The sequence below is a fragment of the Maylandia zebra genome, linkage group LG23 (genome assembly GCF_041146795.1).
Source record: "Maylandia zebra isolate NMK-2024a linkage group LG23, Mzebra_GT3a, whole genome shotgun sequence".
In the NCBI taxonomy this organism is placed as follows: domain Eukaryota; kingdom Metazoa; phylum Chordata; class Actinopteri; order Cichliformes; family Cichlidae; genus Maylandia; species Maylandia zebra.
In genome coordinates, this window is record NC_135188.1 from 17,590,269 (window position 1) to 17,606,700 (window position 16,432).

Sequence of the window (16,432 nt, forward strand, 5' to 3'; positions counted from 1 at the left end):
GATCAACCTGCTTCTGAAGCTTTGCAGCTAGAGAAAACTCCCTGAGCTATAGGTTCAAACATGCAGGGCATCAGCAGAAGAAAATCTTCCACAAAAGCAGGTGTGACATCAGAGAGGGAAACGAGTTGCACGGTTTTTGCATCGTGCTGCTGTCTTTTACTTAGCCCTTTCTATTTCCATCACACCTACTTTACTCTTTAGAACATCCAAAAAAGTAAATAAATAAATAAAAATTGCTAAGAATGCAAGGTTTTATACTCATGTTGCCCATCTCTTTCCTCCCGCTGAGTCAATTTTTGGAGCCTTCCACCAAATATTAATGATAATAATAATAATAATGATAATGGATTGGATTTATATAGCGCTTTTCAAGGCACCCAAAGCGCTTTACAATACCACTAAAATCATTAATATTTAGGGGTCAATATTGGAAGGGTTCCTTATTAAAAGCCACTTCTTCGACCTTTACCTTTTTAGAGGTTTTCTTGATGGCCCTGGAGGCTTTGCTCAAGGTGCTGTCCATATCCTTGGTGCTGACCTGCAGTGAGTCTGGGTCTGTACACTGAATAAGGTCTTCCTGTTTGCAAGACAAGATGACAAAATACAAAAATAAATAAATAAAAAAAGATCCAAACTCAGTATAGTAAATCATGACCTGAAGAGTGCAATTCAAGTAATCAGTACAGATGGATACATTTTACTCTGTTGTCGAACTAGTAGGCTGGTATGTGGAGGAGGATTAACACAGTCTTTATTTCCTTCTCTCCCTTACCCTGCAGTGGGCTTTTTAACAAACTGAAGTCCTCTCATTGGTATTCACATTGCAGCTCTGACCCAGTGAAAAAAGCATTAGGAATGCAGCTGTGTGCCGTTTAGGCAGAACAGATGCCAACATCGCCCCCTGCTGAGTACTCTGCAAACTGCAGCATCTCAAATTAACATCTTCCAGTGAGCTCAACAATGCATGAGCTTAATCAACACCAGAGAAGTCTGATTTCTACCATTTTCCACAAGCACTAAATAACTTAATCTTTTATGTAATTTCTCATTTTTGTTTCCATGAACAATAACTACGATATGCATTCCCACATCTAACCGCATGTCATAAACATGCCCTGTCTTCTCATATACAAATGTATGAAACAAATACATTCGAACAAAAAATGTCCTCCATTGCTTTCTTTCTCTTTATGTACGAGTGTGCTGCTTCTCACCGCATCAGCCCTGCAGATGGTGTTGGCTACATGGCGGCAAAGTGTTCGCAGCCAGGCGCTTTTAACCGTTTCCTCTCCCGCCAGTTGGAAGCTGAACAACAAGTTCTCCTGTTCAGTCGGAGGGCGAACCACCAAGGCGAATGCATTCACACACTCTGAAGGGAGGAATTGAAAGAGTGAGACCAGGACAGACAGTGACGGTGCAAGAGGGAAGATAATTAACAGTGACAAAAGTAAGAGGGTTTAAAAAAAGAAAAAAGAAATCAGGCGGTGAGAAGAGAAAGATATAAGAAAGAAAAAAGGAAGATCAAGGGAGTGTGTGGGAAGAGGAGATGGGAGAAGAAACTGTTGAAAAGAGATGAGCAGGAAGAAATGATGGTAACACTTAAGACTGCTGGGGGTGATGGGTTACAGAAGCCAGAGTCATCTTGTGCAAAAGAATATTCAAAAGTTCATCTAATGAGGCTTCAGCGTCCAAGTCAGACAGACTGAGTGGATATCTTCTAAAGTTAGTTAGCTCTGTACTTCTACAGCCAGGGTGTCCTTCTTTAGCTGCAGTGCAAGTAAACAAAGTACTCTCTTAAAAGCAAATGAAGGAAATTGATTATAACAACAAACAGAAGCTGTGATTATTCAGATGGACTGTTTGAGGGAAAAACAACAAATTACATTAATTAATTAAAGATAACTAACATTTTCAGTTAGTTGGAAGCTGACAGTTTCTTTAAAATTTTATCAAGCACGATACAGGATTTTTCAAAAATACAACTTAGAAATGAAATTATTTAATCTTCTGCTCCACTTACGACTGATCATATGGACACTGAGATGACTTGCAGATGAAATGTTAAGATGCAACTGTGTATTTTGCCAATTTTACCTTCTGTGTCTTGCAAGTCCAGCACTCGTCGAATCTGAGACAGCGGCATTAATGCTATGTGTTTCAGGGGGGGCGGTGGTCTCGTCTGTCCCAGCGGACTCTTGAACGTATTGATCACCTTGTGTCGCTTCCTTGCAATCTGTAGAGATGCAGACACCAACTTTGCAGGTAAGTGTGAAAGTCAACTTCAAAGTAACATCCCTTGAGTGTGGGTGCATTTTGCAGTATGTGGGTGAAGTTGCTATCGATTGCTTGGCAATAAATCAATGATGCCTTCATAGAGGTAAACGATGCAACTCATTAATGTCACGTTAATTAGGAGATGAGAAGGAAGATAGAAGAGGCAGAGAAGAAAGGAGGGAGATGTGGGAGAGGATAAAATACAACGCAACATTCCAGGTCAAGAGTTAATCAATGGCTGCTGATGATAGAGAGTAGTGAGGCCACCCATGACAATGGCCATTCTATATATTAAAACACACACAGTGTAGCTGCTGAACACACACAGACAGGCTCATTAGGAGGCGTCACTGACAGTTCTGAATCAGCGCAGCCGCTAACCTCGTCTCTTTCATGATTGCCTGCCATGTTCCCATGCTGACCCACTGCTAATTAACACACACACTTTGTGTCAGCAGTGATAGACTGCACATTCCTGATTTGGCAAGAGACTTGCACAGCATATTCTGAGACACGCTGAGAGACTCTCCCAAAACCTCTGAAGCCTTTAGCTTCTTTTTATCTTTATCATTTTTGTTGGGAAACATAACAGCTCAACATATAAAAGGCCAGATAAGCAATCTTGGGTGCAAGGGATATTTTAGGAGAATTCTGAAAAGAATATGACAAGACTAAAGTCACAGATGGAAAACACCACTAACAGCAAAAGTATATCTAGCCGGCCCCCTGTGTGACAAAGAATCTGCATCATACTATGACTATGTAACTTTAAACCACGCATTACAGCTGAAAGACCATAACTTCTGCACCGATTACTATTAATGTATCATTTGCTTATTCTTAATCACAATAGCAGACCAACACTTACAATAAGTGTTTTAACAGGGAGTAATTACCCAATTAAAAATACCGACTGCTGCCAGTGCTGCCCCTAGTAGAAACACCTACGGTATCAATTTCAAACTCCACTGTCACCCTATTGTCTCAAGTAGATTCATATAAGTCCAAAAAAACAGACAAAAGAAATGGTAATGTCTGCATCTGAGGCTACGTCCACGGGTATTTTTGAAAACTGAGATTTTCCGTTTTCATTTAAAAAAAAATAATCCCGTCCACACGTAAATGCAAAAATGAAGCAAAACGCTGCTAGGAACATGCCAAAGCAACAGGTGGCAATATATTCCTATATTTTCCTTCCCAGTGTCGCCGAAGCACTTGCTCATAGGGGTTTTGTCAGTTGTCTTTGTACTATTGTAGGATCTTTACCTTACAATGCAAAGTGCCTTGAAGCAACTGTTATTATGATTTGGTGCTATATAAATAAACCTGAACTGAAATTATTAATTTAGCTGCGAAAGAGCTTTACCTAACAACATATAAATATGAAGAAATGTTTATACATTTTTAATTAAGCCCAAAGGTAGATTTAAATACAGCCTAGGTTTCAGATCTGGTGTGATAAAGGTAACCTTTACACTGACAGTGGGTTCAGGGGTTAATAAGTGTGAATCTGGGTCTTTGAATGACCAAAACTTTAATCGTGTGTTGATGCATTTTCACCTCAAGACAGTCATTGAAGAGGAACAATGTGACATTTTCACCACGGTCACATGGCTGATCTCCCAGAGCAATGGTTTCTACTCGGTAAACGAGGCTACGATGGGAGGACAGCAGGTTGGCCTGGAAAGAGAAAGCACGATAAGTAGCAAGAAGGTGAAGAGAAAAATGGTGAGTGCATGTTAAAGAGGGAGGCAGGCATGTCCAACAGCTCAACTAGCTCATAGTTTAGATGGTAGTAGCCGTAGACAGGCAGCCAATCACAGGCCTGACACAGACGAAGACAAACTGTCAAGGTCCCATTTGCACTTACAGGTTATTTAGACTTGCCAGTGGTTTATTTTTGGTTTCTCTCGAGTCCCTTTAAAATGTTAAATTATTATTATTCTTACAAACCCACTTCCCAAAACATTAGGATGCATTATAAAACAACTACATTTTAACTGCAAAAGTACAAATACTATTGTTCCTCTCCACATGACTGAAATAGACTGCCTGGTCTGTTTAGTGGTTAGGGCCTGCCTTCTGGAGGAAAACTAGAAGACAGACGTTCACCGTCACAATTTTTTTAAAAAAATATTTTTGCATAGAAATGAATTAGTACACAATCTGCACTAAAATGAGTGTAGCAATCACACACAGGTAAACAGCAGCAATCTTCAAACTTACAGGACAACCATCAACTTCATAAACAACATCAAAGATTTGCTTCTGGCCTTCAGTTTTCCTTTTGTCCTCATTAATGTGGCTAAAAAGAGAGACATCAAAAAAAATGTGATTAATGCTTAAGAAGAAAAGAAAAAAATCAAAATCATTCAGTGGGCCACTGGAAAAAAGCAAAATTGCTTCATAATTTATCAACTGTCTTAGTTTTACAAGGATAGTATTTATTTCCGTTTTAATTATTGATAAAAGTCAATCATAACCACAAATACAGAACACGGCAATTTGCTAACAACTGCAACAAAAAGTTAAGCCAGTTAGGGGAAAAAAAGGTCAACAATATATGAAATCATTCCTCCGTCTTGAAGGTCCCTTTAAATGGTATTAAATCATGTTAGTGCTGCATATTTTTCCTTTTATGAATCCATGCATCAGTGTATGCCGATATTGGAGTACTGACAAATACAGTCACTGGAAGCCGGTATTGGATCGATTGTGCGTTCGCTGGACATTTAGGAATGTAATGAGGAGGTGAAGTACTTCGAAATGGTTAGAGAATACATTTCTCTTGGACAAGTACATAACAGAAAATTAAAAACCCAGTTGGCTGTTGGTTAAAATGCTGTTTTGAGCATTAAGAAAAGTTCACAAGGTGGCACTCCACTGAATTCCACCTTGCAGACTACTTCTGCTAATTTCAGGGGATATTATTATAGCCAACTGTTTAGAACATCTGACCCAGTTAAAGCCACATGAGAATGTAAAATGAGACTGGTTATCACAGATGTTTGCACTGTTGGATAGAATGCGTCTCCGGCTGGAGATGATCAAAGTCCAGAGGTGTGACCTTAAAGTTAAACTGCCAAGTCTAATTAATTTAAGTAGCATAACCACGACTATACAAACGGTTTTATTATTCTCTACTATTGCACATTTCATGCTTTACCAGCATACACCTGTATTAAAAGGTAGCTGTTTTTTCAGACTATGGCTCCATGAATATCTGCAGCAGTTCTTCAGATGTGTCAAGATTTGAACAGCTTCAATTATTGCCGAATCTTTACTGAACAATGGTCAATTACTACAATTTGAATATGCATGATGGTCAAGACTCATTATGATAAAAGAGAATTCACAAGAAAGTGTTAAAATGTATAAATGATCAAACAATGCTAGCCGAGAAATTGTCACAAAAGCAAGGTTAAGGTCATGCCAACTCACGTCATGACTTCTTTCAGAGACTCAATTGCTTTCTCCAGTGTTATCTTGTCTGGGTTGTCATCCGATGTATGTTTCTTTATGTCTGGAATAGAGAAAAGAATGGAAAAAGTTTCGTAAGAAGTAGACGGGAGAGAAGAGATGAAAATCACAGAAATATGAACAGAAAAGAACAGAGGAAGAGAAGTTACAAAAGGGAATCAACAGGACATAAAGAAAAATGGTGGCAGATGTAGACGGGGAAAGATTTATAAAAAAAAAAAAAAAAAAAAAAAAAAAAAAGACAAGGAGAGTTGCTGCAAAAAGTTCATCTAAACTATTTTGACAAAGGGTTATATATTTATGCGTTACCATTAAGAAGAAGGGCCACGCTAGGCAGTCTCTGTACTGGTCTTATGAGCAGCTCCACCAGTGTCTGCCTGCCACATTCTGGCTTGGCCTGGTTAATCTGTATAATGGAAGCAAATAAAATTGAAGCTTGATTTAGACTTCTGCTGGTTATTTAAATCCTAATTTACGTGATAACTGGAAAATTTATTCTTAAAAAGTTAATAAAATAAAAGAATAAATAAATAAATAACCAAAACATAAAAAACAAGGACATGTCCACATCACAACACATGTAATAAATGCTATGTCTGTTTTATCTGTTGCTTATATGTTTACATGCACTGGAGAAAGCCAGTTTAGGCCTGGCTCAAGAAGCAGGTTGATCATTCAGAAGGTTGGTGGTTCAATCCCCAGCTCCTCTTGTCTGTAGTCAAGCTTGTTGGAGTATCTCTGGGCATGAGACTGAACCCCAAGCTGCCCCTGATGCAGCCATTGGAGTGTATATGTGTTAAGTTAAAAGAGCTTAGGCACATAAAAAAAAAGTGTTTGTATCAATGTGTATGTGAATGGGTGACTGAAGCTTGTAATAAAAGCATTTTGAGTACTTGAGTAGAAAAATGCTATGCAAGTACTAAACAATTTCATAGTTAGGTAATCTGAGGTGGTGTTTATGTTTTATTAATCTGTGAGCCTTCTTCTGAGAATCTGATTTTCTAAGCCAGCGAAAAGTCTTTAGACTTATGAGGCGTGATTAAAAAATTCTGGAAACAGGCCAGTAAAATTAGGGTGTTTAAGGTCATCTTGTCATCATGTTCAGACAGCATCCAGTGTGCCAGCTTTTGTTATGTTGTTCCCTGGAAGCTCAGTTCTTACCGCTTGCACTGTTTGCGCAAGTTCGAGGTCTGCAGTGAAACTGCAACGCAGACAGCCAACATCAGCTTCTGTTTTGAATTCATGAGATGAAATATTGCTGGTGATGAGAGTCTGGTCTCCCGCTACAACCACTGTAATTTTCAGTTGAAGAGTCCAGTTTATAAGCCTGAGGGTAGCACATTAAGTGAAGAGCGACACTGGGAGTATGGTCACATTATCTCTTTTTTTTCCCCCCCTCTCAGCATTCGTTGTGCACTGTGAACTTGTCCCCTTGGGTCAGACTGTCAACAAGAGATTCTACTATAATGTGCAAAATCTACTGGGATGTGACAGTGAACATTCAGAGGAAATAATCTAAACTGAAGGTGTGCGCCATGTTGAGTGCACAATGAAAGCAAAAGTCTTTTATGCATACCAACACAATCTTCACCTCACCACCTGACCCACTCACCAGATTCGGCAAGTTGCAGGGAGGGAGTTGCCTGCCAAATTCTCAAAATTAAAACTCAAGTTGAAGGATCGTACTTTTGATAAAAATTGAAGAGTCAGTGTCAGTCATAGATGGACAGGTGCAAGGGGACATAATGTGACTTCCTCTGAAAGATTTAGTATTTGCAGTGGTAAACAGTCAAAAGGCTGTGGATACAAACATCTGTCACATTTTAATCAAGTTGGGGTTTTTTCATGTATCAGATTTTTTTTTTGCTCATGTCATGAAATCCACTAGACAGGCAAAAAACACACAAACATAAAAGGTCATACCTTGAGGAATGCATGAAACCGTGGTTTTTGTTTCTCACACCGAACAATGGTCTCTTTGCTCATTTCAAAGAAGTTGACAAAGGGGGGGTAGGCCTTCACCAGCTCTTTAGACTATAAGGAAGGGGAAAAAAGGAAGAGTCACACAGAAGAATAAAGTTTACGTGAGAATCCAAAATACTAGTCTCATTAAGTAATTTGACACACCATGACGCCGATATTATTTCTCTCTGACTTTGACCAGCCTTGACCACCAAGCATGTGTGAACTTTTATAGCATGTATACATCATGTATAAACACGTAGAAACTCACGTATTTCAGAATGATGTTTCCAACACTTCTGTTTTCTGACCAGTCTGTGAGGAGCTCCTCAAGATCATTCTGATCAACAGACCAGAAGGTTAACAACAAAACTTTTCTCCGATTTTTGCATAAGACAAACGTTTGGGGATACATTACCTTTATTCTGGTATGAACTTCATAGATGTCTGGGATGCTGCCAAATATTGTCTTAATCTCCTCTTGAGCCAGGATAGGTCCACCCACCTGTCCCTCTTTTTCCAATGGATGCTTGAAAAGCTAAAGATTAAAGTAAATATGGGAAATACTTTATTATACACCATGAAGAACCAAGAATGATTCACATGTCAAAAGATCAAAGACCAACATTTTAGATGAAATGACAATCCAGAGCAACGTACCCAGAGATGGGGATATTTTCTGGATATTATTTTTCAATTGTCTTCTAATCATACATGAAGAAAATGGCTTGAAGCTTTAGTATTTTCAAGCTTTTATGCCATCATGTTGTGTCCAAGTTAATTCATGTAAATGTGAACATCACTTGTGAGAAAAAACAGAAAAGGTATAATACATTTTATCTTTATCTGTTTTTCCCATCTCCAATCAACTGTGCCATTGTTGTTTCAGGTTGAAAAATGAAATCCAATTATCTATAAATACTAAAGAAAAAGAAACATGACCCAACAATGAAACATGCCGTAATAAACAGCACTACATCTTTTTTAGGCATGCATGAAATTCTGAATCTCTGGATAATGGAGTCAGTTTCTGCTGTTTTTCTTTGATAAAGATAAAAAATAAAATAAAAATCACAGTGGAGGAGCCACAGAAGCAACCTGAAGGTAAGCAACATCAAAATGGAGGAAATCCAAAGAAGATAAAGAAAAGAAGCAAAAAAAGAGTAAAAGATTCTCAAGCGGAGACAGAGAGAGAAATGGTCAGGCAGGTCATTTTCTCCCTCACTGGTCAGCTGTCTGACTCTCTGCTGGGACCAACTGATAAGACAGGCCAAGTTGCAGCTTGCAAATACACACATACAAACCTTTAATGATTATAGTTTAGCCTCAAACTGTCGCCAGGGACAACACACAGGTTGACCTGAGGGGGAAATATTAGAACTGTGCACACCATGTGAACACAGACACACACTTACCTGTAGGATTGTGCTTAAAATGTCTACATAGTTGCTTTCAGTTTGGTAGAGCTCCTTGGAGACCTGCCACCTGGCTGACTGCTTGGAGAGAACCGGAGTTGAACTCTTAGAAGGCTTCGAACTCTCTGGAGGAACAAAGAAGCCAGGCAGGAAGACATAAGGTTATAATGGTGCACTGAAGTACAGGCAGAGAGTGCCAGGTGTCCATTCACTATCATAGCTTGTTAACAACTATAACTGACTGAAAACAAAATTATTATTATAAATATTTTTTATGTACTGCAATTCTGTTGTGCGGGTTAATGGCACAATGTATGTAATGGAATGAAAAGTATGTAAATGCAAAAACACAGTTTATAGGTTTTTAATAGGTTTTGGTTTATTCATGTTGGTACACAGAGTTAATAAATATATTTATTTGACTTTAAAGAATTATTTCCTTTGACATGGCCTGGCTGACCTCATTGGTCTTTACAAGCCAGTGCTCTCAACGTTAGAGAACATGCCGTTTGCCAAATCGAGAGTCAGACGTTCACACAAAACGTGTCTTACATTGCTCTGTGCTGACTGTGAAGACGACCTCCTTGAGAAATTTCTTGGCATTTTTCCTAAAACTGAGATATCAGAAGCTGAACGTCCCAGAGCTAAGCGGTTATGTTTATGTCTGCCAATGGCTTTTTCCCCCCCCATCTGACATCTGTTACATGTTCTGCTTTTATCTTATCCCCCCAAACACTTTAAGCCAAATTAAAGTATTAAACTATGCTCTTTAGATGAAGGTACTGCATTGAGTGGAAGTAAGGCTAGTATTTTCTAATATTTGGTGACTAGTCAGTTGCAGTGCTTAAGATTTTCATTTTGTATACAATGATACTTGTAATCTCTTCATTATGGGTTTTTATAGTTAAGCCATGCACAGTTACACTATCCACTGAGCTATCCAGAAATTAAACCTTGGCTTGTTTGAGGGTGACAAACTGGTGACTACTTCACATTTGTACTCCTTTACACTCAGCTGGCCTGGGAGTGATTGAGAATATAACTAAAAAAATCAGAAACAATTTGGTTGTGTTACAGATAAAAACCAACTACATTACCGTAAAAGCAGTTTGTCATCCATCAAACAATAACTTTGTAATAGCTCTTAATTAATGCCAACCACTATCCCCACTGTCCTGCTCAAAATCCAAACCTCCATAAGTTCCCTGGTGCTGCTCTTCTTCTGGTTGTTGACAAGCATTTGTAGTCAGATGGGACCTTTTTCTCCTCTCCTCCCTGTCTGTCCTACTCCTTTCCCTGGTTTTCCTTCTTCCTATCCTAGTCTTGGCCACAAAACTTTCTCCTACTCTGTCTTCTGGAAATAAGAAGAGTTGTGTACAGTTTTCATCTGAAGAAAGAAAAACTCAACTAAAGCACAACTACGGTGGGAAAAACAAACGCTGCCTGCAGGGATCCATTAATATTTAGCAAAATGTATATATGACATAATTGCTTAAGAGTTGCATAAAAGAGACTGTCATCCATTCTCCCATCAATACCTGCCAAAGCCTTGCATGTCTCTGGAGTATTAGAGATGTCCAGCAGTGAACCAATAGACAACGAGTGCTCTGCTGACGGTCTTTTGCGCGGAGGGAAGGGAGAGATCTCTGTTTCTTTGGTGAGCTGAGCCAATGTGTCCTTCAGACGTCGACGCTTACGGTTACTGTTTGGGGTGGTGAGGGAAAGGAGGGACACTGCTTTCTTCATAGCTGGGCTGTCATTCTGAAGTGCAGAGAGGAAAAAGAAAGCTCATGGTAAACACAAAGCAACCTATGTAAAAACTAAAGAATGAAAAGGTCATGAACATTTCTTGCAAATTATGAAATGAATGAGAAGTACAAAAAGGCCAGTATGGATCATCTACACTTAATCTTATCCCTCATTTCTATGTTGCATGTGGAAAGGTACACTGAGATTTTACAGTTCGTCATGGACACTTTCTGGAAGTTGTCACAGTTTTTTGACACAACAGTCGCTTCCTCGATATTGTGAGGAAGTCCAAGATGAAGCACTGATTGTCATGTAGGGCAGCCATGGTTTTTAAATGTTCAAATAATTATTTATTTGTTTGTTTTACAGCTTCAGCTAGTTTTGTGATAATACTGTGTAATCTGGATCCAGCATAAAGCTTGAGAGTGATAGGAAACTCCATAATGAAGTGAAAGGGGTAAGAATTAATATGGCAAGACTTAACCCTTGTATGGTGTTCGGGTCTGTGAGACCCGTTTTCAGTTTTTCTCAAAAGAAAAATTAAACAATTAATTATTTTTTCAAACTGAAATTCATTGGCTTTGGCTTATTTTCTGTGAAGAACATAAATCCGAACTAATTTTCAATGACCTCATACTGTACCTCCCCCCCACGCATTTACATTACATACAAGGTGTTCGGGTCCACTGGACCCAGGCCTAATAAAAGTGTTGAAAGTGTAGGTCCTGTGTTCCCACACTCTGTCCTCCTCCTTTCTGGTGCTGCTGATAGTGTTTTCTTCCCCTCCTGCTCCCGCACAAAGTTGCAACATTGTTGTCTGCTCTGACATTCCCACACATTTTACCCTCTTTCTTGAGGGATCCAAATTTTATTTTCTCATTCCCTGTCCCTCCTGCTAATTAGGGGCATAATACTATAAATAAGACTTTGCCAGTGTGGTTCTTTATCACAACTGATCAAGATGGCAAAAGATTATCTGCTGCGAGGGCCATCCAATTGATTTTGGAAGAGAGAGGGGCTTTGGATGATGATGTTGACAAAGAGGTTTCAGAATATTTCACATTTCTGAAAATTCAGAGTCTGACAGTGACTTTGAAGAAGAGGATGAGGTTGAGCACCATTTAGTAACAAAACGAAGATGAGTACCCCATCTGCAGCCAGCTCCAGGACCAGAACAAGCCCACCAGACAGCAAGTGAAGGAATATGGATGTCAGTAACTGGTGAAATTGGATGGTCTTCTTGCCCAAGAAATGCAGAGCTGTTACTGTGATAAGGCAGGGCCAACACGGCTGACAGTTACTCATGTGCAGGACATCAAGTCTTCATTTGAGCTTTTCATCCCAGATTCCATCCAGAAAATTATTCTGGATTGCAGTAATCTAGAAGGAAGGTGTGTTTTTGGAGAGAGGTGGAAGGAGATGGACCAAATTCATCTAAGAACCCCAAAGGCCTACTTTGGGGTTCTTATCCTTGCAGGAGTTTTCAGGTCCAAAGGGGAATCCACAGAATCCCTGTGGGATGCAGAAACCGGCAAGAACCTTTCCATGCATCAATGTCTCTGGAAAACTTCCACAAAATTTCCAGGATTATCCGTTTTGATAACCGAGACGACAGACCAGCTCGACGGCAGAGAGACAAGCTAGCTGCTTGGACAGTGTGGGATAAGTGTGTGCACCACCTCCCCCTGTTTTACAACCCTGGGCCTAATGTCACCATTGATGAGCAGCTGATCCCATTTAGTTGTGAAACATATTGCTTCACGTGTAAATGTGTTGTGTCTTTCCACTCACTCCACTTGATTATAACTGATTTATTTTTATAACATTTTATAAAAAAAAAAAAAAAAAAAAACGAGAAGCACATTAATTCATAAATATGATCTAACAAAGGTAAAGGGAAAAAATTAACCATGTTTGCTGTTCATATGGTTTGTAATTGGGATGAAGTGAACATCTGTTGAGTAATTTAACATAAAATTGTTTGATAGTGTTAATTTCAAAAGCCAAAACTCTAGCGGGTCCACCAGACCCATGAACACTGGCTGAGTAACAAAAATATGAACACCACACAAGGGTTAAAAGAACAGATGGCAGTTTACCACTGGTCAGGAATATGCAAGCTAAAACCATCAAACTAACAAAAATTAAGTATTTAAACAGGAACAGGGACAATGTAAACAAATAAAAGAGCTTAGAATTAAAAAACAAATAGGAGAACTGTTTCTAAATACTGGCTGTATGCTGTACTTGCACATCTAGAAAAAAAAAATCCTCCATTTACCGTTTGTTGTCTTACATAAATATTGTGTACATAATTTTTGCTTTTATAGATACGCAAATAATAATTTAATAATCATGTACTCACCTTCTCATAGAGGTACATGGATTCTCCAGCTCGAGCATCCATCTGAATACTTCCCCAGAACCACTGCGAGAAGAAACAGCAGTTTTTATTGACCCGAGTTAGGACAAAGACAGAAAAAGATTAACAATACTTAATATCGTACCCTTTCCTTTGAAACCAATAAAACTGACAAAGTAAAGAAAATGATACCACTATATTGACTGTGTAGTTAACAATACAGGCAAACCAAGTTATGTAGGTGATTTAACCTTTTCATCCACTGGAAGAGGAACTCTATTTTTCACCCCCTCTCTGACAGCATCGGAAGGAAAAGGGGGGAAGCAGAGACAGTATTGACTGAGATTTAACCTTAACAGAATCCTGATCAGATAATTACTCTGTTTCAGAGCATTCATTATTTTGCTCTGGTGTCCCTGTCCTCCTGCAACATAACCCTAGTGGACACTAATTATTCAGCCATGTCTGGACAGTCTTAGCCACTACCAATCAAACTTGTTTTTGTCTTGAAGTTGCACAGAAACATTACTGTGTGTATGAGATGCTGTTCTGAACTTTTAATAGCTTGTTGGGTGATGTTAAGCAGCTTTAGTAGTTGATCTCAAGAATAACAACAAAACATGGCAGCAAACAGAGAAAAAAAAACTTAAATGTGCAGTTTAGAGCAAATTGAAGGCAGAGTTTAATGACATATAAGGCTGACCAATGAGAAGTAGTAATAATAGAGTAATGACTACCTGTTACCTTGAGTAATAGCTTCTTCTGGGTCAGAACATCAGTACGTTAAAAAGCATCAAAGTTAGTGTGATCCCATCAGTAGATAGTTTCTAGTCTATAATGTGTGTCATTCCATGATAATGTCAATAATTATCCAAGGCTATTTAAGTAAAAATCAATGCCAAAGACTAGAAAATAAACATATAAAGGCCTACCTCTTGTTTGACCACAAATAGGTTCTTGGAGGGAGAAAATGGTAGCTCCTTTACCAGGTTTTCCTCCACAACCATGTGCGTACATCTTTCATTTCCAACCTCAAGGTACGTGCCACCTTTCATGAAGAAAAACCAGGAGATTATATAAATAAAATGCACACAACACTAAATCCTTATCACAGATTCATTCTGGAACATAAGACAATAACCTCTAAATTACAGTCAGGGTCAGAAAGACTCAGTCATATGGAGCCAGTCTGGGATTACAGACAAGAAACTGTAGAAAAACTGCACAAGTTCTCCACACGGCTTTAAACAAAAAACCTTCCTGTAGTAGAGGGTGCTCAAACTGATTTTAAATGTCTTTAGTGTACTTTGTATGAAGCTTTCATAAAATGTGGCACTGACCGTGTTTAAGAGTCCTCTCTTCCATGTTGGCCTTCTCTTCCTCAGAAAACCCCAAAAAACTGAGAACGCAGTCCTGAAACGGGGGCACTTTGAACTCAGTTCGAAACTCCTCGTCACCTGCGTGGAAATTTCTTCACAAAAAATAAAATTAATAATGACTTTACTGCACTGAACAGTATGTGCAGTAAGTAACAGTAGTGTGCGATGCAATTAAACATAAAATAATTATCTAATGGCTCCTTAACTAACACTGATATGCAAAGTATATAATAGGTGACATGAATCATGCATAGCAATAAGTAAACAAGACAGTTTTACAATTATCCCCTCTGGGCACATAGCAAAGTAATAAACATCCGCTTGATGCCCTGACATGGCTTATTATCAGCCAATTTGAACTCTTGTCAGCACTGCCATCATGAAGACAGTGGTGGAACATGCTTGAAACAATTCAGAAACAACAAAGCTTGTTAGCTTGCACTGGTTTTATACCATTTCAGGATGGGAAAAATCACATTTAGATTTTTCTTTATGGTGGGGGAGGGATACATATACAGTGGTCCCTTGCTATAACGCGGTTCACCTTTCGCGGCTTCACTGATTTATTTTTGTGCAATTATGCATGATTTTTTTTTGTAACAGCACATTGTGTTCTGCGTCCCGATTGGCTGTAGACCATTGTCAATCAATCTCATCCCTGCCGTGTCTCCTGTAAAGTACAGAATGTGTTCAGCTTGTCAAATTTACATAAAGATCTTGGCCAGGTCTCCCTTGAAAAAGAGGTTTTTAATCTCAATGGGATTTTCCTGGTTAAATAAAGGTTAATAAATAAAAAAGGATTCGATCACTAGCAGTGTGACTCTGAAGTGCTATATGTGCTGTATGTTTGCAAGTTTTCTAACCAACCAAAGAAGATGCTAACCATCGCACAAAGAGTTGGACTTCTGGACATGCTAAAGGAAGGTAGAAGTTACCATATTTTTCAGACTATAAGGCACACCGGATTATAAGGCGCATTAAGCGAAACAAAACAGTCAGAAAAGTCAAACTTTACTTAACTCATTCTTCTTGCTTCCGCTACTTCCATACCATTGATTCACAAGGTTTTTAACTTTGTTTAAACAAGAGAGAAAAGTGTGAAAATGTTCGTGCCTGTCTGAGAAAAGTATATAAAGTGTGTAGTCAGGGGTTTTACAGCCTTCAAACATCTATAATGATCGTAAAAAATAAAGCTGGCTACTTCGCGGATCTCACCTATCACGGGTCATTTTTAGAACGGAACTCCCACGAGAAACGCGAGACCACTGTACATGTTTTTTAGTTCACAGGCTTTTGTAGTTTAATTAAATACCATGTTACATTCTTAAATTCCTCCTGTTTACTTGATAAGCATTGTGAGCTGCCAATTAGAGTGAATCTTCAGAGCAGGAGGATGATGATTATTTTAGCCAGCTGCAGGGTTTGAGTCCCAGCTCTAGGGCGAGATTCTCTTCGGGGAAGCAGCTACTAGAATTGGTGACGATCACCACAATAGCAACCTGGCTAGCAGGCCAGCTGATCGTTGAAAGCCCAGAGAGGATGGGCTGGCACTAGCTGGTTACCTGCTTTACCAAAGTACTGCATGTGTTGGAAGCACATGTCCTTTACATGGTATTCAACATTCAACTTACACATCATCTCTTCTTTCCCAGGCCTTAAGAATCCATGATGGAGTGAGGATGGGTGTCCCCATGCACACTGCCAGCTAAGGACAAAACACAGCAGAGGAGAACACAAATGGGTAATTGGTGAATAAGAAATGAGGCAGAAATGACAGAAATAACAAAAAGAAGGACATGACATTCATCTAG

At 39.0% G+C, this 16,432-nt stretch overlaps 1 protein-coding gene across 5 annotated transcripts in view; it reads right to left on the reverse strand.

The window, feature by feature from the left end:
* Positions 1-16,432, reverse strand: part of ect2 (epithelial cell transforming 2) — a 38,770-nt gene that overhangs the window by 10,095 nt on the left and 12,243 nt on the right. For 3 of the 5 annotated variants that reach the window (XM_076880173.1, XM_076880174.1, XM_014414229.3), the window contains 17 exons: positions 16,253-16,326; positions 14,583-14,713; positions 14,175-14,290; positions 13,246-13,308; positions 10,670-10,892; positions 10,324-10,485; positions 9,132-9,256; positions 8,135-8,254; positions 7,988-8,056; positions 7,678-7,788; positions 6,064-6,160; positions 5,716-5,797; positions 4,501-4,579; positions 3,835-3,954; positions 2,095-2,233; positions 1,215-1,369; positions 470-577 (listed from right to left, as the gene is read on the reverse strand). In XM_076880173.1, the coding sequence (XP_076736288.1) occupies positions 470-577; positions 1,215-1,369; positions 2,095-2,233; positions 3,835-3,954; positions 4,501-4,579; positions 5,716-5,797; positions 6,064-6,160; positions 7,678-7,788; positions 7,988-8,056; positions 8,135-8,254; positions 9,132-9,256; positions 10,324-10,485; positions 10,670-10,892; positions 13,246-13,308; positions 14,175-14,290; positions 14,583-14,713; positions 16,253-16,326 (1,974 nt within the window). The remainder of the gene's footprint in view (positions 1-469; positions 578-1,214; positions 1,370-2,094; positions 2,234-3,834; positions 3,955-4,500; positions 4,580-5,715; positions 5,798-6,063; positions 6,161-7,677; positions 7,789-7,987; positions 8,057-8,134; positions 8,255-9,131; positions 9,257-10,323; positions 10,486-10,669; positions 10,893-13,245; positions 13,309-14,174; positions 14,291-14,582; positions 14,714-16,252; positions 16,327-16,432) is intronic. The other 2 variants (XM_076880175.1, XM_014414230.3) reach the window with 1 other exon arrangement.